The sequence below is a fragment of the Geotrypetes seraphini genome, chromosome 8, assembly GCF_902459505.1.
Source record: "Geotrypetes seraphini chromosome 8, aGeoSer1.1, whole genome shotgun sequence".
In the NCBI taxonomy this organism is placed as follows: domain Eukaryota; kingdom Metazoa; phylum Chordata; class Amphibia; order Gymnophiona; family Dermophiidae; genus Geotrypetes; species Geotrypetes seraphini.
The window spans coordinates 144,404,820-144,427,383 of record NC_047091.1 but is presented as its reverse complement, the minus strand read 5'-3'; the positions used below and the strand labels follow the sequence as shown (position 1 = coordinate 144,427,383).

General features: G+C 43.7%; 1 protein-coding gene across 5 annotated transcripts in view; it reads left to right on the top strand.

The window, feature by feature from the left end:
* ADGRD1 (adhesion G protein-coupled receptor D1) overlaps positions 1-22,564 on the top strand; it is a 458,034-nt gene that overhangs the window by 416,455 nt on the left and 19,015 nt on the right. For all 5 annotated transcript variants that reach the window (XM_033956796.1, XM_033956795.1, XM_033956799.1 and 2 more), the window contains one exon: positions 19,347-19,473. In XM_033956796.1, the coding sequence (XP_033812687.1) occupies positions 19,347-19,473 (127 nt within the window). The remainder of the gene's footprint in view (positions 1-19,346; positions 19,474-22,564) is intronic.

The window sequence follows — 22,564 nt, the reverse complement described above, 5'->3', positions numbered from 1 at the left end:
AAATTTTGATATGCTTATGTAAGTAATTCACTGTGCAGTTCTTTCTTGCTGTAAACAGCCTTGAACTAATGGTTTGGCGGTATATAAGAATAAATTATTATTATTAGTAGTAGTATTATAACCTTAGTTTATAGAATTAGGATTTGGACATCCATGCAATATGAATGTCTAAGGGGGGAATGCATCAACAGGCCTAAGTGATTTAGTATACGCTAAGGCCTAAATTCTCTATTAGTACGTTTAACTTAGGCGTGCTTTGGACGTCCGGTAAACGTAAATACCAATTAACTATATTTAGGCGTGAGATAGACGTCCCGCAAAATAGACGTGCGCAAAATAGACGTCCCTCGTCGCGCAAAATAGACGTCCCTCAAAATAGACGTGCGCAAAATAGACGCAGGTTTCTGAACCGTCTCTAATGGACCCGTGATAGACGTGAGTACGGGTTTGTTTTTTGTTATTTGTTTTTTTTAAAAATTATACTTTATATATACTCTTTATTATCACACATTCAGCATTGATAAGTATAGGATGATGAAAAACATAACTAAAACACTGTATCAGAATTGTACAATTTACCATTAATACAAGGAAAAGAAATATGTTATGTTTCAAAGGAAAACTAGAAAATGAAACGTACCGAGTGGGTGTTGAACTTACATTATCAGTAATGGAAGGTGGGAACCAGTAGATGTGTGCTACACAGAAAGCTATACAGGAATGTCATACTCACCTCCTATTAGAAGTGGAAAGGATAGGACTTTGAACACCATATAGACTTTTTATAAACTTCGTTTAACTTCCACAAAGACTGGCAGGAAAGGCACCCTAAGTCATCCAATAAGCTTTCTCTCGATTTGCCAGAGACATTATTTCAGAGAGGATAGTTTAGAAGTGATATCTTGCTCCAAAGAACACTCTCCTGGTCTTAAAACATTCCTACTATCAGCTCATTCTTCACAACAAGAAACACAATCAAAACACAGATTCAACCTGAATGTGGCTTCCAGTTCACAGGAAGAGGAAATAGCAAGCAGCACAATGCTGATCTCATTGTGACATCATCAAGGTGCACCTGGAAGGTAGATATGCCACAAGTAAAAGACAAGCCGGGACTTGAACTCACAACCTACAGATGATCGAGATAGTGCTTTTACTCACTGACCTACACCTGTGTCTCTAATTCCTCTGTCATAGCATACCTTAGTAATGTGCTAAAGTATACTCTACTTAGCTATCATATCACAGTCAGTTGAGGCAAAAGACTGGTAGCTCAATGGTGTAAAGCACTGTTGTCACGGATGCAACACCCATATTCTTAAGTATGGTTCAATAAATGTAATACAGAGTCAAAATTATGCTGTTTATTTTATCAAACCCAAGCTCAACTTTTTAATGTATTGTGTATAGTCTCGCTAATGTGTTTGTGATGAAAATTAGATGTGATACGTGTATATATATAAACCCTAGCCACGCATGCGCACATACCTGCGTGCTTCTGTGATCTCTGCTCTGTGATCAGTAGGTCTGTGGCCAGCAGGAGTGCAGATGCAGCAGCCAGGTGACTCCCCCCCTCCCTCCCTCCCTCCCTCACCACCAAAATCACCACCGCCAAAGCTTCCTCCTTCTGGCCAGCCGGGAGGAGGGCTCCGAGTCGCTGAAGACTGTCCCAGATCGCTCATAAATTAACCTTTTCATCTGAGGTGTGAGGCTGCGGTGACCTTGCTCCCCGGCTCACTAAGGTTTCATCTTAAGAAATTCAAATGCATTGTAGAAAATGCAAGTGACTATTCTGTGTCATCCTAGACACCCCTGCAACACCCCAACAACACACTCCTGCAGCATAAACCCCTCATGTTATAATCAAGTAAAAGACAAGCTGCGAGTTGAACTCATAACCTATGGATAACTGGTACAGCTTGTTTACTAACTGAGCTACCGAGCTACTTAACTGTAGCCCTAACCCTAACCATAAAGTAGCATCTGACATTATAGAAGCCGTTAGAATTTTGAAATCGTTTTGGACGTTCATTGGGTGTTCTTAGATCAAATATACCTGTAGATACTTGCAATGATTACCCCTTGTCAAAGCTTGTACCTAAAGCCATTTCTGGAGACTCCCATTCCCAAATCCCCAACATAGCTCAGTGCTTAAAAGCACTGCTTGTATCTTCCCCAAAGGTCAGGGGTTCAAGTCCTGACTAAGGTTACCAAAGACAGAATATGATTTTGTTTTTCCACCCACCCATGCATAGCTAAGCTAAAATATGTGAACCTCACTTCCCAATCTTCATTTATTTAATTTACAAATTGTCATTGTGTTTCATTAGGTTTACATGGTAAGCTTCTAAGCGTTCTGCTGTACTTTTTTGTATAACAGCTATATCGGCGTGGTTTAGGATGTAATCTATAGTGTTGATGTAGCGCGGAGCGGCTGCTGCAAGCACGCCCAAGCGGCACAAACACGTCATCGCGTTTTTATGCGTTGTGACGTCATAGAATCGCCCGTTCTTCATACGCAGTTATTTCTCCTAAAATGGCTGCCAGGAGACAGCCAAACTTCACCACTGAAGACTCCAGGCTGCTGGCCAGGCTCTTTTTAGTGCATGAGCACCACTATTTCAGAGTGGCAGGCCATCGCAGGTCATACCTGCAGTTCAGGGACTCCTGGACCCGCCTGACCCGGCGCTACAATCGTAGAGCCTCCTGTCCCAGGGAAGTAAGTATTCCAAGTCAGGCCCTCACAAATAATCATGTAAAATGTAATGATGGAAACCTGTCTCAATCAAATTGTTCATGTTTTTGTGGGTAAATTTTGATTCCTTTTAAAAACTACAATTGTGCATAATAAATCTTTTACATTGAATACTGAAATTAAAGCACATCCCAAAGGAGCAGTAGTAGGATTTCAAATGACAAATTCAGCTCCTAGAAGGCATCTATTCCATTCACAACATGCACACAACTAATTTTTGGGTCACAAGCTTCACATTTGTAATCGAAACATCTTGACATCAACTTTCCCAAAGTGCTGCTATGTCATTTCAAATACCTTAAACACTCCTGTATCAATCTGCTGGTCTAGGGAGATAGTGGCATGACGTTTAAAGTGACAGCGTCAGTACCCTGACGTCAGGGGTTTCAAGCCACGCTGCTCCTTCTGACCAAACTATTTTATTGCCCCTGCTGCATGATTGTAAGCTCACCAGGACATGCTGTAATGTGGGGCAGTGCTGATAGGCTACAGCCTCAGCACCCTGGGGTTGTGAGTTCAATCCCACCTCCTCCTTGTGATGCTGTCCATATCACCTCACACACACCCCCTCCCCCCCCCCCCCCCCCACTGTCCCAGGTACAGTAGAGAGATAGCGATGCCTCCAGCACAGAAAGGGGAAATGCTGGAGTACGTGAATAAATTCATGTAAAACATGTGGCAGAAGGGGGTGGAGGCAGACAGCAAAGCGGATAGGGGCTCTTGGAGGGCAGTGTACTCCATTTTTATGTGCTTATAGAGGTCAATACTTAAGTAAACATGTTATGCCATAGTGCTAGATGGCACTCATCATATCCCTCCCTCTCTGTTCTTTCTCTCTCTCTATTATCCAGGTTGAGGATCTCAGGAAAAGGGGGCGACTGCTGAGGCGCCAGGAGCGGGCCTTCCTTGAGGGGGTGAGGGAGGAATTGCGTGCAGAAGCCGGTGAGTAATGAGTCCAGCGTGTGTTTCTTTGTGATCAGCCTACCAGAATAAATAAATGAAAATGCTTGAGTAGCTGTAAACCATTCTTAATCATAAAATCTGCAGTAAAGCTGCTATTGTGATATCATGTCACAATGGCTTTATGGTGTTCTACTTGCCTCACTTACTTACGCTACATTTTGATGTTGACAGTGGAGTAGGTGCTTTGCATCCTGTTATTAGCATTTGAAGAAAATAACGTAGTAAATAATGTCATGTTCAAAAGTGTTGTGGACATATCTGACTGTATCCTATTTCTCTCTTGTCAAGCAGCAGCGCAGGCACCCCCTCAGGAGGCCCCGCAGGTGATGGAGGGAGCCCCACCCTGGTCCTCGGCAGAGGAGGAAGAGGAGATGGAGGAGGAAGAGGAGGAGATAGAGGAGGAGATAGAGGCGGAGATGGAGGAGGAGATGGAGGAGGAGGAGGAGGCCTGGCAGCCCTCAGGACCACCCACACCACCACTGCCCCCTGGACCTCCACCACTGCCCCCACCACTGCCCCCTGGACTGCCTGCCCCACCACTGCCCCCTGGACCCCCACCGCCTGCCCCACCACTACCTCCAGGACCACCACCACCATCCCCTGTTGGACCTTCCCCTTCCCCCACCCATAGCCCTTCCCCTCACTCTCCTGCCCTTCCTGTTCCCATCCCACCCCCTTTCCTTGCTGTTCCCCCCCAGGAGCAGCCCGACCAGCCTCAGGAGGGGGTGGCCAGGGAGATGGCGGCCTACTCTGCCATCTTGGAGGAGGTGCAGGTATTGAGAGGGTGTGTGGAGAGGATGGAACATGCCCTCTTGCGGCTGATAGCCGAAAGAGGGCATGGTGCCAGCAGCCATACACCCTCTCAATGACTGCACCTCTTCCGCCCCCCTCGCCTGAGGTAGCTCAAGCTGCTCTTGGGGGGCACCCACCCTTTTTCCCTGCGTTATATGTTATGTTATATATGTAAATAGTTTTTTTAAAAAGTTTACGTTTTTAAAAGTTTTAATAATTTAATAAAAATATTGGTTTATATTTACTTTAAACTTTCCTGTGTGGTTTTAGCCTTGTAGCATCATCAGCTTAGTGGACAGAGTCCAAGGTAGATAGGGGTTCAGGAGGGACTGCTGAATGGGCCCTTTTCACTATAACAACAAGGTGACATATAGAAAGTTTGACAATCTTTATTGGGGTCTGTCATTCATTCTATTACCTGCTAGCCACTCTGATGTCAAATCATTGCAGAATCTAGGAAAAAAGCAAGTGAATGCAAGGGTATATGCAACTGTAGGTAGATGACGACATCTCAGCTATGATGTGCAAAGTAAGCCAGTCCCTGTTCCAAAGTAAATGGCTACATAAGGAAGAGAATATAAGTCACTGTGGTAGATTTGTTGTTAAGGAATAGGGTTATTTCTAGTAAGAGTTGGCTCCACACCAGGAGAATCCAAATGAGACATGTGGGTTTTTCTTCCTTTCAATGAAGGTGATGGAAGTAAAGGCCAGATCCCTCAATCTATCCTCCTGGTTCTTGAGCTACACTATTTTGGTAAAGCAGGTGTGGAAACCACAAAGATGCTCACAGCTGCACTGCTCTCAGTACTATAAAAACTCCATCTGACAATACTGCAGTTGCCTGTGTAAGACACCTGAAAAGTGAAAAGAGGAGAAGCTGGTTTACACAACGTTCACAAACAGGGGGGTTCAACCCCAAAGGTCCTCCCTTCCCTGAAGCAATGTGTTAACCTCATATATGTTGAGCTGCTTAGATGTCACCGTGGTATAGGTGTTAAGGCAATAACCTTAACTTGCTGATGGTGTGGGTTAGTATCACCTGTAATCCTCCACTGCTACTGTTTAGAACTCATGTGAGGGAATAGACTAACTGAAAACAAAAAGTTTGTGTGCATATAACAGCAGGAATGCGTGCCATGGTGTTCTATGAGGCCAACAATATCAATTTACTATTGTTCCTGAAAGTCATCAAGGATACCTGTGTGAAGAGAACAATAGAAGTGTGAAACATTTATTTCACTCATCAGAAGAGTGACTCAAGTGAAGAATAGTAGAGTAAGCAAATAAAGGTTACCATATATATTCTCACCTACAACTGTTTGGCTAGGTGCAAACTGGTGTGCTGAGCTGCTGCTCTGGTCTGAAATGAAGAATAGAGAGAAACTGTTAACAAAGACCTATGTCTCCTAAATTAAACACTGAAGTTGTGGCAGAACACACACCTAGAAGTAACAGAGCTGCTAACATACCTTTAGACTCCTTATTAAAAATGGCAGCCATTAGCCACTCATTAGGAGTTTTCCACCTGAACCATGTTGATTGGATATCCATTGAATGGCAGTGTTCCCCCCCCCCAACATACCCGACCTATTCTTATCAATGAGTTAGTACACAGAACCATTCCTCACCTGATTTTAATTTGCCTGTAATTTGATTCTACAAAGAATTAACTTTAACTCTGAGTAAACCCTCTCAGATGTATGAACACATCCATTTTATTTACATATCCATTTGTGTACCAGCAAAATATATACCAGCATGGTCTTTATCAGTCTTCTCAGTCATTTTTATCAGCCCTGTGGAATGGAGAGTAGGAGATATCAGAAATAAAATAACTAGTATAAACAATAGCACACAATGAAAGGCCATAAAGAGAAGTCAGTTTTTGTTGGTTGGTTTCTTTAGTTCTATGATAGTTCAAAGTAGCTTACAAAATATCATTCTCACCTGGACTTACTATCTGAGCTGCTTCTAGAAAAGATAAAACAACATATTAGAATGGCCAGTATTAATGGCTCTGTGGAATAGAGGGAAATGGGAGGCAGAGATAGGGAAAGAAATGTAAAAGACTAAGACAGAGTAAAGTCTCAAACATCTGCATAAGCAATAGGATAGAATAGAAAGGAAACACTGCTCACCTGGACCTTCTTATACCCATGCACGCCTATGTAGCGTGTGACGTCATCATAGCAGGAAAACTTTCTCTATGCCTATTGGGCGCCGTTCGGGTGCGGTTCCTTAGCCCGCTTCCTAACCACGCCCATCACACCTCATTGGTTGTTGTACAGGGGGTGTGTTTGAACGTGTTCTACAAGTAGCCTGAAAAGATGGCTACACCTTGCAACATGGCTTCAAAGCGAAAATCGAATTTCTTGCATGGAGAGTTGCAGATATGGAAAATGGAGGTGGGGCAGACAATGACATTATGAAAGCAGGGAGAGTGGTGGGTGTGGGCATCTGTGTGTAACCTGACCTGGCCCCTTCTTTTCCCTAACAATTTATTCCCCTCCACACTTAACACAAAATTTAAGTCCCCAACAATCCCTCACACCAACACCCAGAAAAATCCATAAACTAAGGAAATACAGATAATGGGGGTGGGGAGGAGTGTCAAAGGCAGAAGGGAGTATAAAGGAGAACAGGCAAGTCATAGCACAAAGTTTCATAATTGAGGAAACGGAACATCACAAACACAAACTCACATGAGGGGGTCTTACATAGGCAAAATGGCTGTGCCAAAGCTTTCTATATACTAAGCACGCCTAATTAGCGACTGACGTCATAGGAACCGTTAGGATTCAAATCTAATTGGATGTGCATTGGATGTGGTTTTGCAATATACATCTGTAGTGACATTGTAGTAATTTCCTTCACATCTCTAAGCTCTATGTTCTAAACAATGTTACCTCTATAGCTCTATGCCTTAATGCATTGCTTTTCATCTTCCATACATCAGGGGGTTCAAGTCTTGAGTAAGGTTAGCAAATAGTTTATATTCATTTCTCAGCCAGGACACCTGGTAACTCTTTAGCCTTGCCTTTACATATCAATATTTTGCTTCAGCTTTTATTATGTGCAGCCCATTGTCTAATATTTAATGCAACCTGTTCTCTCTCATGCTGAACACCCTCCCCCCCCTAACTGGATCATTCTTCAACACCTGTCCAAGCCCTCTGAAGTTTGATTTAACTCATAGCTGTTGCCCAATGCCTATATTGCATCAAAAGAAACACATTCCTACTAGAATGGCTTGCAGTTAGGAGCAAATGAAAATATCTCATGCACCTGTGGCTGCAGAATGCTGAGGAGAAACAGCAAATTCCACCACTTCTGAGAACTGTTAGGATGCCAGGAAACAAAAGTGAACAACAAACAGCAGTGCAATCGGCTCTCTTTTGAAAGCAAAGAAAAACCAGCACACATTATCAGCACTTAAAAAGAGAATAAACAGATACACACCTTAACATTCCAGCTTCCCTCATTGCAAAATGGAGGTGTTCAGTTGCACAAAACTGACCTCATTGTGACCTCATCAATCTGCATCTTCCAAAGTAATATGCCACAATTAAAAGATGTGGTGGGTGTTGAACCCACAACCACTGGATGTTAGCAGCAAAGGCTGGGCTCCTAACCGATAGAGCTACAGCTGCTTGACTGAGCTGTCTGTGCTTCATTAGGTATCATATCAGGATGAACTCAAATAAGTTTAAGCAAAGGAATGCTTAAAGATTTGGAACGTTTTCAAGTAGAAAACAAATATGAAATATGTATTAAAGAATTGCAGCACAAAGAACGCCTAAACGGAACAGATTATTTACAGTCCTATATATGCATTAGTACAGTGCTTAAAATGAAGATTAGCGTGTGAGAAAAACAGAGCTCCACCTCACATGCATTCAAGCACACTTGGGAATATGGGTTTGGGGCTCAAGGAAAGCAGCGCTTTTAACCATTGAGCTACCACTTGTTTTGTCTCAGCCTACTATGACATTATAGCTAAACTCCTTTTCCCTTAGCACTTCACTAAGATATGATATGACAAGGGAGCCAGAGGCATTGTAGCTGTGGGTCAGTGAGGAAAGGCACTCTCTACCAAACTTCCGGGCTTTGAGGGTTCAAATCCCAGCCTGTATTTTACTTGTGGCGTATCTGCCTTCCAGGTGCACTTTGATGATGCTTTCCACTTCTTATAGGAGTTGAATATAACATTTCTCCATTTAAACATGGCATACTTTGTTAGTTTTTATCGTGGTAAAGTATACATTTCTGAAATGGTGAAGAAACAATAAGCGGTATAAGCAAATCCAAACTGCTGTAAGCACAAGAAAGCATGTGTAGCTCAACATGCTAATGCTCCTCTTCTGAGCTCTGACCTCTGAAACTCCCCGGTTCGACTCCCACCTTTGCTCATTTTAATAAGGTCCTAGTTTTTTCCTATTAGATCTTATAACATTTCCCTTTGCAGGCAAACCTATTTTCAACTTACCATGGCTCGGACATCCTACGCAGTGATGAGAGAAACCTTTCCTCTGACAGCAAGATGACATTTGTGGATCGCCTGGTTAATGTGCTCTCATCACTGCGTAGGATGTCCGAGCCATGGTAAGTTGAAAATAGGTTTGCCTGCAAAGGGAAATGTTATAAGATCTAATAGGAAAAAACTAGGACCTTATTAAAATGAGCAAAGGTGGGAGTCGAACCGGGGAGTTTCAGAGGTCAGAGCTCAGAAGAGGAGCATTAGCATGTTGAGCTACACATGCTTTCTTGTGCTTACAGCAGTTTGGATTTGCTTATACCGCTTATTGTTTCTTCACCATTTCAGAAATGTATACTTTACCACGATAAAAACTAACAAAGTATGCCATGTTTAAATGGAGAAATGTTATATTCAACTCCTATAAGAAGTGGAAAGCATCATCAAAGTGCACCTGGAAGGCAGATACGCCACAAGTAAAATACAGGCTGGGATTTGAACCCTCAAAGCCCGGAAGATTGGTAGAGAGTGCCTTTCCTCACTGACCCACAGCTACAATGCCTCTGGCTCCCTTGTCATATCATATCTTAGTGAAGTGCTAAGGGAAAAGGAGTTTAGCTATAATGTCATAGTAGGCTGAGACAAAACAAGTGGTAGCTCAATGGTTAAAAGCGCTGCTTTCCTTGAGCCCCAAACCCATATTCCCAAGTGTGCTTGAATGCATGTGAGGTGGAGCTCCGTTTTTCTCACACGCTAATCTTCATTTTAAGCACTGTACTAATGCATATATAGGACTGTAAATAATCTGTTCCGTTTAGGCGTTCTTTGTGCTGCAATTCTTTAATACATATTTCATATTTGTTTTCTACTTGAAAACGTTCCAAATCTTTAAGCATTCCTTTGCTTAAACTTATTTGAGTTCATCCTGATATGATACCTAATGAAGCACAGACAGCTCAGTCAAGCAGCTGTAGCTCTATCGGTTAGGAGCCCAGCCTTTGCTGCTAACATCCAGAGGTTGTGGGTTCAACACCCACCACATCTTTTAATTGTGGCATATTACTTTGGAAGATGCAGATTGATGAGGTCACAATGAGGTCAGTTTTGTGCAACTGAACACCTCCATTTTGCAATGAGGGAAGCTGGAATGTTAAGGTGTGTATCTGTTTATTCTCTTTTTAAGTGCTGATAATGTGTGCTGGTTTTTCTTTGCTTTCAAAAGAGAGCCGATTGCACTGCTGTTTGTTGAGACAAAAAAGGGGGATGTAAAAGCCATGTAAAAATTATATTATGGTTTGGGCTGAAATGTGGTTTGTTATCCATGCAATATAATGTGTTCCATTGTTATGGTGTCATTATATTTATTAGGACAGAGAAAATATGAAAACTACCTATTGAAATTCACTATTGGAATTATTGATGAAAAAACACAGTGGACGTCTGCCTCGCGTGTAACAAAGAGCCGCAATTACGATAGTTGAAACGGCATTGAAATCCAAGTTAGACCAGGGTTTCTTACGTCTACATAATTCACGAGATTTAGACGCACAGGTTCGCCCAGGTAGCGCCTATCCAGCGTCCCCACGTGGCACGCCCACGGAACGCCCACGGAACGCCCACGTCCAGAGCTGCAGACGGGACTATGCTTTCGATAGACGTTAGTTCGTTATGTACTACCTAGGGACGTCTATGTGTCGTTCATTACCCAATTAACATTAATTAAGACCCTTAACTCCGTGATTATTCAATTATATCCGACGTCCAAAGCACGCCTAAATTAAACGCAGTAATAGAGAATTTAGGCCTAAATGCTAAAGATGCCTATAGGAATAAAATGGATGTCTTTAGTGTTTAGCATGCGCTAACACAGCACCCAATGATGAATTCCCCATAAATGCCAATTTTCAGATGTCCAAAACAAAAATAGTGCTCCTAAAATAAACACCTACGTGTAGGGATAAATCGGAAGAAATTGTACATTGAAGCTGCCGACATTTGCGTGTAAATTGCAAGTCTGCCTACACTCTGCCCAAGCCCCAGCCCTAAACTCCTACACAAGAGATGCATAAAAATATATGCTGTCTCCATCAGTGGCGTACCAAGAGCAGGGCAGTGGGTATGATCTGACCTAGGTAAAGACAACAAGAGGATGCAGCGAGCAGTCATGGAGCCACAGTGTATAGGCATGTGGCTGTCGGTTCTGCCGATCCCCTGCCCTGGAACAGGAAGTTACTGTCAAAGGGGGCAGGGGGAGAGGGGCAGGCAGAACCAACAACTGTGCACCTGGTCACTGACACTGCGACTCCTTGCTGGACCCAAGTACTGCATGCAGTGGGGGTGATGTGCCTGGAAGAGGGTGGCAACCAAGCTAGGTACGCCACTGCACACCATGTGTATTTTCACATGTGTAACCTTGGGGTACATTTTTAAAATGCTCTTTTATGTGAATAAAAAGTCCTTTATATGTGAAAAATCCTATAAAGAATTAGGGGTGATTCTAATATACAGCAATTTAAATAAATTAATTTAACTGGGTGCCTTTTATTAGGCATGCCGATGGCACATGATGAGCGCCAGTTCCATAATGGTAGCTGCACACCAAGGTTTAGGAGCTAACAGTTACACGAGGTCTATGAGTGGCATAAATGTTAGCACCTAAATATGATATTGATGTGCGTAATTTACAGTATTCTGTTAATGAAGAAGTCAATATTCAGTCTTTGGAGGTAAGCACTTTGCTGACTGATGGTGGAGTTATTCCCGGATATTCAAAGCTAGGCCCTGTCTGGGCTTCGGCTTTGAATATCTGGTTATTTTTGATCCAGCTAACACATAGCTGCACAAGTCAATATTCAGCCCTTAAGTAGCCATGGATTAGCATATAAAGATAGGACTTTTAGGTGGTTCCATTTATGCGCTAAACCTGGCCGCTTAAGGGCTGAATATCAGCCCTTAACTGGCCAAGTGCCGACTCTGCCCATGGAATGCCCCAACATAGCTGGCATTGAGCTAGGCACTGTGAATTTCAGCAGCATTTAACTGGTTAAGTCTTCCCTCCTTCCCAGGAGCTGTGAACACTACTTGCTCCAGAGCAGTTGGAACCTGATTAGTTATAGGCAGGCTATAAGCTTTTTAAATAAATAATAAATAAAATAAATTGTAATCTTTAGCAAGCATTCATTAAACAGAATGTGACAGTAACAGAGTAAATGATGGCAGATAAAGACCTGAACGGTCCATCCAGTCTGCCCATTAGTTATATCCATTAAAAATTAATGATTAAATTAACTTGTCTCTTATTTGATATTTCTGGGCCGTAGACTGTAAAGTCTGGTATTGTCCTAGGTTCCAAATGCTGAAGTTGCCGTTCAAGCTCTCTCCAGCCTATCCTACCATCCTGTTTGCAGGATAGCGACATAAGTCTGGCCAAGTAACATCCTCATGTTCCAAGTTAGTGGAGTTCCCATTGATGCCCTCCTATGGAATTTCCACTGTACATGCTAAAACCTAATTTTCATATGATATACTTTGCTTACACATGCGTCCATGCTAGTGACGTTTTGGGGTTCTTTAGCATGCATAGCCAGGGCTGCAGTGCGTAAGCTAAGACTGGAATCTAAATATTTGTTTTGTCCATGAATGAGAGTTACTCAGTTACTAGCTGACTTGCAGTGGGTATTCTAATGAATAGTCATGGCTACATTTTCAAGTTTATGTCAAAGATGTTGTATGATGAACACAATCCTAGCATAGAACTTTTGTAAACAAGTCACTAGTTGGGTGGGGAGGGGAAGGGGAATGAAAGGTGAGACCTCACCTCGAGTATTGTGTTCAATTCTGGTCTCCTTATCTCAAGAAAGATATAGCGGCACTAGAAAAGGTTCAAAGAAGAATGGCCAAGATGATAAAGGGGATGGAGCTCCTCTTGTATGAGGTTAAGATTAAAAAGGTTAGGCTCTTCTGCTTGGAAAAGAGATGGCTGAGGGGAGATATGATTGAAGTCTACAAAATCCTGAGTGGAGTAGAGCGGGTACAAGTGGATAGATTTTTCACTCCGTCAAAAATGACAAAGACTAAGGGACACTTGATGAAGTTACAGGGAAATACTTTTAAAACCAATAGGAGGAAATATTTTTTCACTCAGAGACTAGTTAAGCTCTGCCAGAGGTTGTGGTAGAAGCGGATAGTGTGGCTGGTTTTAAGAAGCTTTTGGACAATTTCCTGGAAGAAAAGGCCATAGTCTGTTATTGAGAAAGGCATGGGGCAAGCAACTGCTTGCTCTGGATCGGTAGCATGGAATGTTGCTACTCTTCGCGTTGTTACCAGGTACTAGTGACCTGGATTGTCCACCGTGAGAATGGGCTATTGAGCTTGATGGATCTTTGGTCTGACCCAGTAAGGCTATTCTTATGTTCTTAGCATGGCCCATTAGGGTTATACAGCCTATCTCCTTCTATGCTTTATTATTTTTAGGGTTGTAACTACCTTTCTATGCAAGTTATCCCTTTTATGCCTGGTTTCAAAGATATCTCTAATGTATATCAATTAGTACAAACAGGGCTTGAAATCACTTAAAATGGCTTCAGCTAACTCAACAAATACCTACTTTCTTTAAGAAGCCTTCTATTGCACTTATCACGCTTTGTTTTTTATTACCACATAATAAATATATTTATCCTACATATTACCAAACCACACTCTCTGTGAACAAATCACACTATAAAACTGTTTTCTTTATAAAATAGCTCAACAGGAATGTCCCATTGGGTGAAATAACTCAGTGAAAATCTGAAGCAGTTGTGGCTCCTGAAGACGCTGATCCAGCGAAACACAGCCCTGTGTTGGCCGTCTGAACAACATGATTGTAGAGTCCAGTGTTGATATCAAAAAGCATAAACTATAATCATTGTGGTTGAGCAACATGAGACTGTGGTAACAATTTACAATACAGCAAGAGAACGTGTGATAATTTTAAAAATTTAGGCAATGTGGTATTGAAAGGAACTGAAACTGAAAAGGCTTTGCTCCAGTTCAGGTTTTCTGGCCCAATGGGATTTTCCTGTTGAGCTATTTTATAAAGAAAACAGTTGTGTAGTGTGATTTGTTCACAGAGAGTGTGGTTTGGTAATATGTTATTTATATCAGTGTGATATAAATATATTTATTATGTGGTAATAAAAAACAAAACATGATAAGTGCAATAGGAGGCTTCTTAAAGATAGGTATTTGTTAATGTATATCAATAGGACAAATTTGTTACTCTTTCTGACCTTCTAAATTTGTATTAAAAACATTTTGTTTATATCACCATATGCCACTAGTGTACTGCCTTCAACAGTAATTCAGTGCTGACATTTTGGTGGTTGTAGATATAATTGAAGCTGATGTTTCATTTGCAGAGGTTAGTACACTTGAACTACTGTACCCTGAGTTCCTGATTTTATTTGGAATGAAAGTCTGCCCAGTCATATTATTTGTCAGACCATACAAGCTCAAAGGCCATAGCCATGTTGTAGCCTTACTGAAAGCTGGTGATGTAAACAAAAGTTCTCTAGGAAAGAAATCACAAAGTCAAAATATTGTTAGTTTTTTTAAAAACTCCTTTTCCTCCTCCCTCCCACTCCTTAGTTACAAAACTAGTAAGGTGGTCCCTTAGTCGTTAGTGGAGATGCAGCCATCAATGGCATTTTCCTCTGTCATTTCCTGTTATTGACAAATAAAAATGAGCAGGATTTCATTTGCCACTGACAGGCCACTTCTTTGCAATCCACAGCCCCCTCCACCACCACACACACTTCTTTAAGGCTTCCTGGGCCTACTTGAATCTCTGGTGGACCAGAGAGGGTCCATTCACTCCTGTCCAGGGCCACAGCCACATCCAATATGCTGGCTATGACCTTTCAACCAGGGATTTAGGTAGGCCCAGTGGGCTACAGGGATAAAGGACCACCAGGAAGGTTGGGGGTGGGGGGAGAGCAGGAATGAAGCCCAAGAAATTTTGTTTTGTGTTGTCTCCCATAATGACAAACAAAAGGGAGGAACTCCTAAACAAAACAAACATTCCCCTAACCGACACAAAATGAAAACTTTTTGAATGCCTATCTGTAGAGCTTCATGTTAGTGTCTCCTGCTTTGTGCCGGCTGTATCCGCATTCATTCCAGCGTTTCCTTCTTTATCTTCGGGCCGGCTGGATATCAAAAGCTACGTTTTGTGGTGGGCCCACCATGCCTGCATTATGAAAACTTCGGGCCAGGGCAACCTGTGTAGTGCTGGCTGTATTCTGCTCCTTCCAGCTGACCATTTCCGTCTTTGGGCTGGCTGGATCGCGAAGACTGTGTCTTGTGGCAGGCCCTGTTTGCGATGGGCTGGAGATGAAATCCTGGTGCGGAGTGGCGCTGTCCAGATGGCGTTGTGGGGACCAGCTCATGTCCTGAAGTAACCTGAAGAGGAAGATTTAAGGTGAACAGAATGTTGGGCATTATCAAAAAAGGTATCACTACCAGAACGAAGGAAGTTATCCTGCCACTGTATCGGGCGATGGTGCGCCCGCATCTGGAGTACTGCATCCAATACTGGTCGCCGTACCTTAAGAAGGATATGGCGATGCTTGAGAGGGTCCAGAAAATAGCAACAAGGATGATAAAAGGCATAGAAAACCTTTCATATGCTGAGAAACTAGGGCTCTTTCCTCTGGAAAAGCGGAGACTTAGAGGGGACATGATAGAGACTTATAAGATCATGAAAGGCATAGAGAAGGTAGAGAGGGACAGATTCTTCAGACAGCAGGGAAAACAAAAATAAGAGGGCATTCAGAAAAATTGAAAAGAGACAGATTCAGAACAAATGCTAGGAAGTTCTTCTTCACTCAGAGGGTGGTGGACACCTGGAATGCGCTTCCAGTGGAGGTGGTAGGACAGAGTACGATATTGGGTTTCAAAAAGGGATTGGATGATTTCCTGAAGGAGAAGGGGATTGAAGGGTATAGATAGAGGGTTACTATACAGAATATTAAATGATTAGGGAATAAAAGGTTTAGGTAAAGGATCACTTACAGGTTATGGACCTGGGGGGCCACCGCAGGAGTGGACTGCTGGGCATGATGGACCCCTGGTCTGACCCGGCAGAGGCAATGCTTATGTTCTTGTGGACAGTGACTTTAAAACTGATTATTTTATTGTTAATTTTTTTTTAGTTCAATAATTTTTATTAAAATTTCCATAAACTACAATACAATGCATCAAAACTTAAATTTCTTATGTAAATACATAAAAGATAATAAAGAAACAATATAATACAAATAATACTCATTAATACTATCATAAATGCTACAGTATTTTATTTTTATTTTATTTGACTTTCTTTAATTTTTACCTTTTGGTTTTTGCTGTAGTAGGACTTGGTTTAATTTGTTATGTTGTGTTCGCTTTTATTTTTGGGATGTATTTCATATTTCATATTAATATATATTTTTAATATATTTTATATCTTATGTTTATATTCTAATTGTAGTTAGATTTTAGTTTGGTTTATATATGGTTTGAGAGGGCTGTGTGGATAGGCATAGGATGAATGTGATTAGTTCAGGAAGATGAATTGTAACACCATGTCAATAGCCCATGTAATTACTCTGTTTTGTTACACCATTGAAAAAGCTAATGTAAACCGCTCAGATTTGACTATTCTAGTCTTTAGTAGTGGAATATAAGCTTGAATAAACAATAGGGCAATACCACAGGTGTTCTGGCAAGGGTGGCCATAGTGAGTATCTCCCAGTGCAATCTGTCCTGAGCAACTGCAGTAAAATGTCAGAAGGGTACAAATGATAAATCATATTAGGCAGCATGGAGGAACATTCTAATAACAGATATGACACAGAATGTCAGCATCATACAAATGTAGCCCCTTAATAGGAAATGCATTGGAACATTCAATGACTTGAATGAATAGAAATCTCCATACAGGAACAGAACAGACTGTGATATCGCTGAGCATTTAACACTGTGTTCTATTACATAATACTGCAAAAAGTGATTATAAAATAAGTGCTTATATCTAATATATAACTATGACTAATATATCACCCTGCCATTCAAGCATGAGCTTAGCCTATCTGATACTACAGAACACAGTCAGGTTCGAGATGCTTCCTTTGCTAGCAGGTGATAGGATTCCACCACCTCCCTGGAACTGTCAATGTTTCTCATGCACCAAGGGTAAAAGAAGCTAACACCCTTAATTCTATATATAGCGCTCAAAATTGTATGTGCAATTTTGGGCGTATATAATTTAATTGCTTAATGAACTACGGTAGTTACTGTATATACTCGAATACAAACCGATCCGATTATAAACCAAGGTAAACTCCCCCCTCCAAAAAAAAGGGGGGAAAAGGTTCACTCGAATATAAACAGCCCTCCTTCCCTTCTTCCTTCCCTCCCTCCCTCCTTCCTTCCCTCCCTCCCTCCTTCCCTTCTTGCTCAGCTCTACACCCAGCCTCCAATGACCATTGCAGGCCTCCATTAAGCCCTGGTGGTTCAATGGTGAGCCGGGATAGGAACAATCCTTCCCACATCCTCTTCCGTCCAACTGTTAACCACCCCGTTTCAATCCCACCTCCAGGACCCCTCTACAACATACCTTTTGAACACTGGTTGTCTAGCAGTGAAGCGGGGCACGAGCGATTTTTCTTCGCTTCTGCCCCTTGCGGAGCCATGATCTTGCAAGGAACTCGTGAACTTGCAAGTTCCCAAAATCATAGCCATTTGTTTAAATGAGATTTTGTACAGTTCTGCCTCATTTCTCAAGAGCAAAACTCAAAATTTGGAGGCGTTTCATACTTAGGCCATTTTACAGGGGACCAATTCCTATGGCTAAGGCAACAGGAGATTTTGGCTTATGGAGGAAGTTATCCATGTGGTCTACTGTTAAGAGGTGTTATTTTACCAGTAACTTGTGCTATTTTAGCACAAATCCCATTTTATGCAATAAAGCCTAGTTACTAAGAACTGGGGTTCCCTGTAAAATAACATGTCTTTATGGTAGCTGACATTGATAGCTTTCCCAATAATTAAAGAAAAAAGAAATGTCTCTAGAAATCAAAACTACTGCTTTATGTAATAAAAGTGAGCCAAGTTTAGGGCAGTCAAGCCATGGTGACATTCAGTGGCGTGGGAAGGGTCGGGAAGAGTGGTCCACCCCGGGCGCCATGTGAGTGGGGGTGCCGGCACCTTCCTACTCTCCACCCCCTCTTCCCACTCCTCCTCTCGCCATGTGTGCATCCCCCTTCCCTTCCCTCTAGTTGCTCACCGCCACGAGCAACAACTTTAACATGCTCCTCGCAACCCCGTCGTCTCTCCCACTGACGTCACTTCCGGGTGCCACGAGGAGCATGTTGAAGTTCTTGTTGCTCATGGTGGTGAACAACTAGAGGTGTGTGCGGCCGGTGGGGGGGGGGGGGGAGCGGAGACGAGGACAGGGGAGGGGCGCCACTGCCCCGGGCACCTCTCGCCCTTGCTACATCACTGGTAACATCACTGATGAAGTTGGCTTTGATTACCAGAGACTGCAACTCTTCACACTAAGAAGGGGAAGCTATCAATGTTGGCTACTGTTAAGACATACTATTTTAGTATGCAATGAAGCCTAGTTACTAATAACTGGGGTTAATAGAAAAATAACATGTCTTTATGATAACCCATGTTGACATCTTCCCCCTTAATTAAAGAAAAAAGAAATATATCTGGAAATCAAAATCACTGCTCCACGTAACAACAGTGAGTCAAATATAGGGCAGTCAGAGTCATTGTGACATCACTGATGAGGCTAGCTATTGGTGGAATGAGGCAGTATGACATCACAATATCAGCTCTAGTGACCAGAGACTGCAACTCTTCACACTAAGGAGGGGAAGTTATCAACTTGGGTTACTGTTAAGACATATTTTACCGCAAATCCCATTTTATGCAATGAGATCTAGGGGTGCTTTTACTAAGGCGCGCCTGCCGTTTTAGCGCATGCTAAATATTAGCGCGTGCTAAACACTAATGCGTCCATAGACGATAATGGACGCCTTAGTGTTTAGCATGCGCTAAAACGGCTAGCGCGCCTTAGTAAAAGGACCCCCTAGTTACTAAAAACTGGGCTTAACTGCAAAATGGTAGCCTCCAATGATCACGTCCCCCCTTAGTATAGAGTATGACTCCTTTCTTTTTTCTTGCGCAGAGTTTTCGCCTTGACATGAACTTTCGTGTTCTGTAACCTATTAAAAAATGGTAGTAGTGTAACTTTTGTTGGATCGTAGGTTTTATAGTGATTGTTTTCAAAATGGATTGATCTATTTTTTTGTGTGTGTGTTTTTGTAGGTTGACGGCAAAAGCAGTTGCTGTGTTGTTGCCAATTTTGGGAAGCTCGTGGATCTTTGGGGTTCTTGCAGTTAACGATCATGCAATAATATTTCAGTATATGTTTGCAATATTCAATTCTTTGCAAGTAAGTACAGAATGCAAAATAATCTGGTTCTGATTAGAGAGTTGCGCGGGGACAGAAATCCCACCCGTCCCCACCCGTCCCCGCCAAAGTCCCACCCGTCCCCACCCGTCCCCGTGAGGAATCCCTCCGTCCCCACCCGTCCCCGTGAGGAATCCCTCCGTCCCCACCCGTCCCCGCGAGGAATCCCCTCCGTCCCCACCCGTCCCCGCGAGGAATCCCCTCCGTCCCCGCCCGTCCATATAAACTTCAGAAATAGTTATTTCATTTAATTATGCTACTGAATTAAAGGCTCTGGTAGAAACCCATTTACAAATAAGCAAAAAGACTTTATTAATTTGAAAATATTAATTGGGAAGAATACATACTTTGCAAATGGGTTTCTACCAGAGCCTCTAATGTTTATAAATTTTTATCAACACAACTAATATACTACTTTATCCTGAAGCAAAATAAAAAAAAAGAAATATAATTCTTTTCCTACCTTTGTTGCCTGGTTTCTGCTTTCCTCATGTTCTCATTCAATTCCTTCCATCCACTGTCTCTCTTCCTTCTGCATCTTCCATTTGCTCTGTTACTGTGCCTCTCCCTTTCTTCCCCCTTCCAAATTGGTCTGGCACCCATCTTCTTCTCTCCGCTCCCCCATAGTCTGGCATCTGTCTTCTTCCCTGCCAGTGTCTTCTCCCTACTCTCTCTTCCCCATTTCCTTTCAGCGTCCTTCTCCCCCCCATCTTCCCCATGTCCTGTCAGCGTCCTTCTCCCCCCTCTGTCTTCCACATGTGCTTTCAGTGTCCTTCTCCCCCCTCTGCTTCCCCATGTCCTTTCAGCGTCCTTCTCCCTCTCTGTCTTCCCCATGGCCTTTCAGCGTCCTTCTCCACCCACCCCCCGTCTTCCCCATGTCCTTTCAGCGTCCTTCTCCACCCCTTTGTCTTCCCCATGTGCTTTCAGCATCCTTCTCCCCCCTCTGTCTTCCACAAGTGCTTTCAGAGTCCTACCCCCCCCCCTGCCCTTCCCATGGCCTTTCAGCGTCCTTCTCCACCCCTTTGTCTTCCCCATGTCCTTTCAGCGTCCTTCTCCACCCCTTTGTCTTCCCCATGTGCTTTCAGCATCCTTCTCCCCCCTCTGTCTTCCACAAGTGCTTTCAGATTCCTTCACCCCCCCCCCCGCCCTTCCCATGGCCTTTCAGCGTCCTTCTCCACCCCTTTGTATTCCCCATGTGCTTTCAGCGTCCTTCTCCCTCCTCTGTCTTCAAGTGCTTTCAGAGTCCTTCCCCCCCTCCTCCCGTCTTCCTCATGGCCTTTCAGCGTCCTTCTCCCCACTCCTTCTCTACCGCCCCGGGTGCAGTACAGCCGGCCAGGTCCCCTTACTTTTGTGGCACTTCCCCGACCGACTGACAACAGCCCCGGTCCGACAAACCTCCCTGCCCTTAACTGCGAATCTAAATTACCTTATTACAGCTGCTGTAAGAAGATAATTTAGATTCGCGGCTACAGGGCAGGGAGGATTGTCGGACCGGGGCTGTTGTCGGTCGGTCGGTCGGGGAAGTGCCACAAAAGTAAGGGGACCTGGCCGGCTGTGCGGACCGCCCCCTCCCTTGGTAGCCACTCGAACCTCGAGGCTACTCTCCTCCTTACCTCACTGCCTGCAGCACAGAGCCAAACGGAAGTCTTCCCGACGTCAGCGCTGACGTCGGAGGGAGGGAGGGCTTTGTTTAAGCCCTCCCTCCCCTCCGACGTCAGCGCTGACGTCGGGAAGACTTCCGTTCGGCTCTGTGCTGCAAGCAGAGAAGGTAGGGAGAAGAGCCGCGCGACTGAGTACATCCAGCTTTGTTTAAGCCCTCCCTCCCCTCCGACGTCAGCGCTGACGTCGGGAAGACTTCCGTTCGGCTCTGTGCTGCAAGCAGAGAAGGTAGGGAGAAGAGCCGCGCGACTGAGTACATCCAGCCCCGCAGGAACCCCGCGACCCTCGGAGGCGTCCCCACGGGATCCCCGCGACCCTAGGGGGCGTCTCCACGGGATCCCCGCGACCCTAGGGGCGTCCCCACGGGATCCCCGTGACCCAAAGGGGGAACCCGCGGGATGCCCGCGGGTCCCGCGGGATTCCCGTCGTCCCCGTTCCCGTGCAGCTCTCTAGTTCTGATCCTATTACTGTCTCATGTAAAGCCTCCACTGTGGAATTCTCCTGTGCCAGGGGAACTAAATGTGGTCCTTGCTTTGCTCATGAAATCTCCTTTTGAATCTCTAGATACAGTGGCTCTGAAGTTCCTAATTTGCAAAGTACTCTTCCTAGTAGCAATCCCTTCAATTAGAGAGTACCGTATTTCCCCATATATAGGCCATGGCCTATACATGGGTTTTACAAACCCGTGTATGGGGCACGGCCTAGTTATATGTGGCGGCCTATATATAAATTTTAAGTCATCCCCCCCTTCCCCGGTACCTTTTCAGGAGCCCCCTGGACAGTGGACAGCAAATCTCCGGTGGTGCAGGGAGCTGCGATCTGTTCAGCTGCCTACCCCCACACCGCTTGCTGAGTGACTGACGTCAGTTCTCGCGAGTCCCACGAGAGTTGATGTCAGCCATTCAGCGGGTGGTGCGGGGGCAGGCCAGATGTCGAAGAGATCGTGGCTGCCCTGCACCGCTGGAGATTCGCCATCCAGGGGGCTCCTGAAAAGGTACCAGGAGTGGGGAGGATGATTGACAAAGGCAGGGGAGGTACCAGAAGATAAGCCATGGCTAATACCATGGGACGGCTTATCTTCTGCTTTTTATACATGGGTGCGGCCTATGCAGAGGGTTGGCTTATATGCGGGGAAATACGGTATGTGAACTTGAAGCAGTTGGTTACATATGAGCAATTCTATTATCATAAAGTTGTTCTTTAGACATATCTCAAGTTCTTGCTTAAGGTTTTCACATCTTTTCACTGAAATGATGAAATAGTGCTTCCTGCTTTTTGTCTGAAGCCCTCCATAGGCTAGACCAGTGTCTCTCAAACTTTTTTTTTTTTTTAGCTCCGGAGCTAAATGGAGCAAATGTTTTTTTTTGTGGCACATTATAATTGAAATTATAAAATTGCAAAAACCAACAAAAAA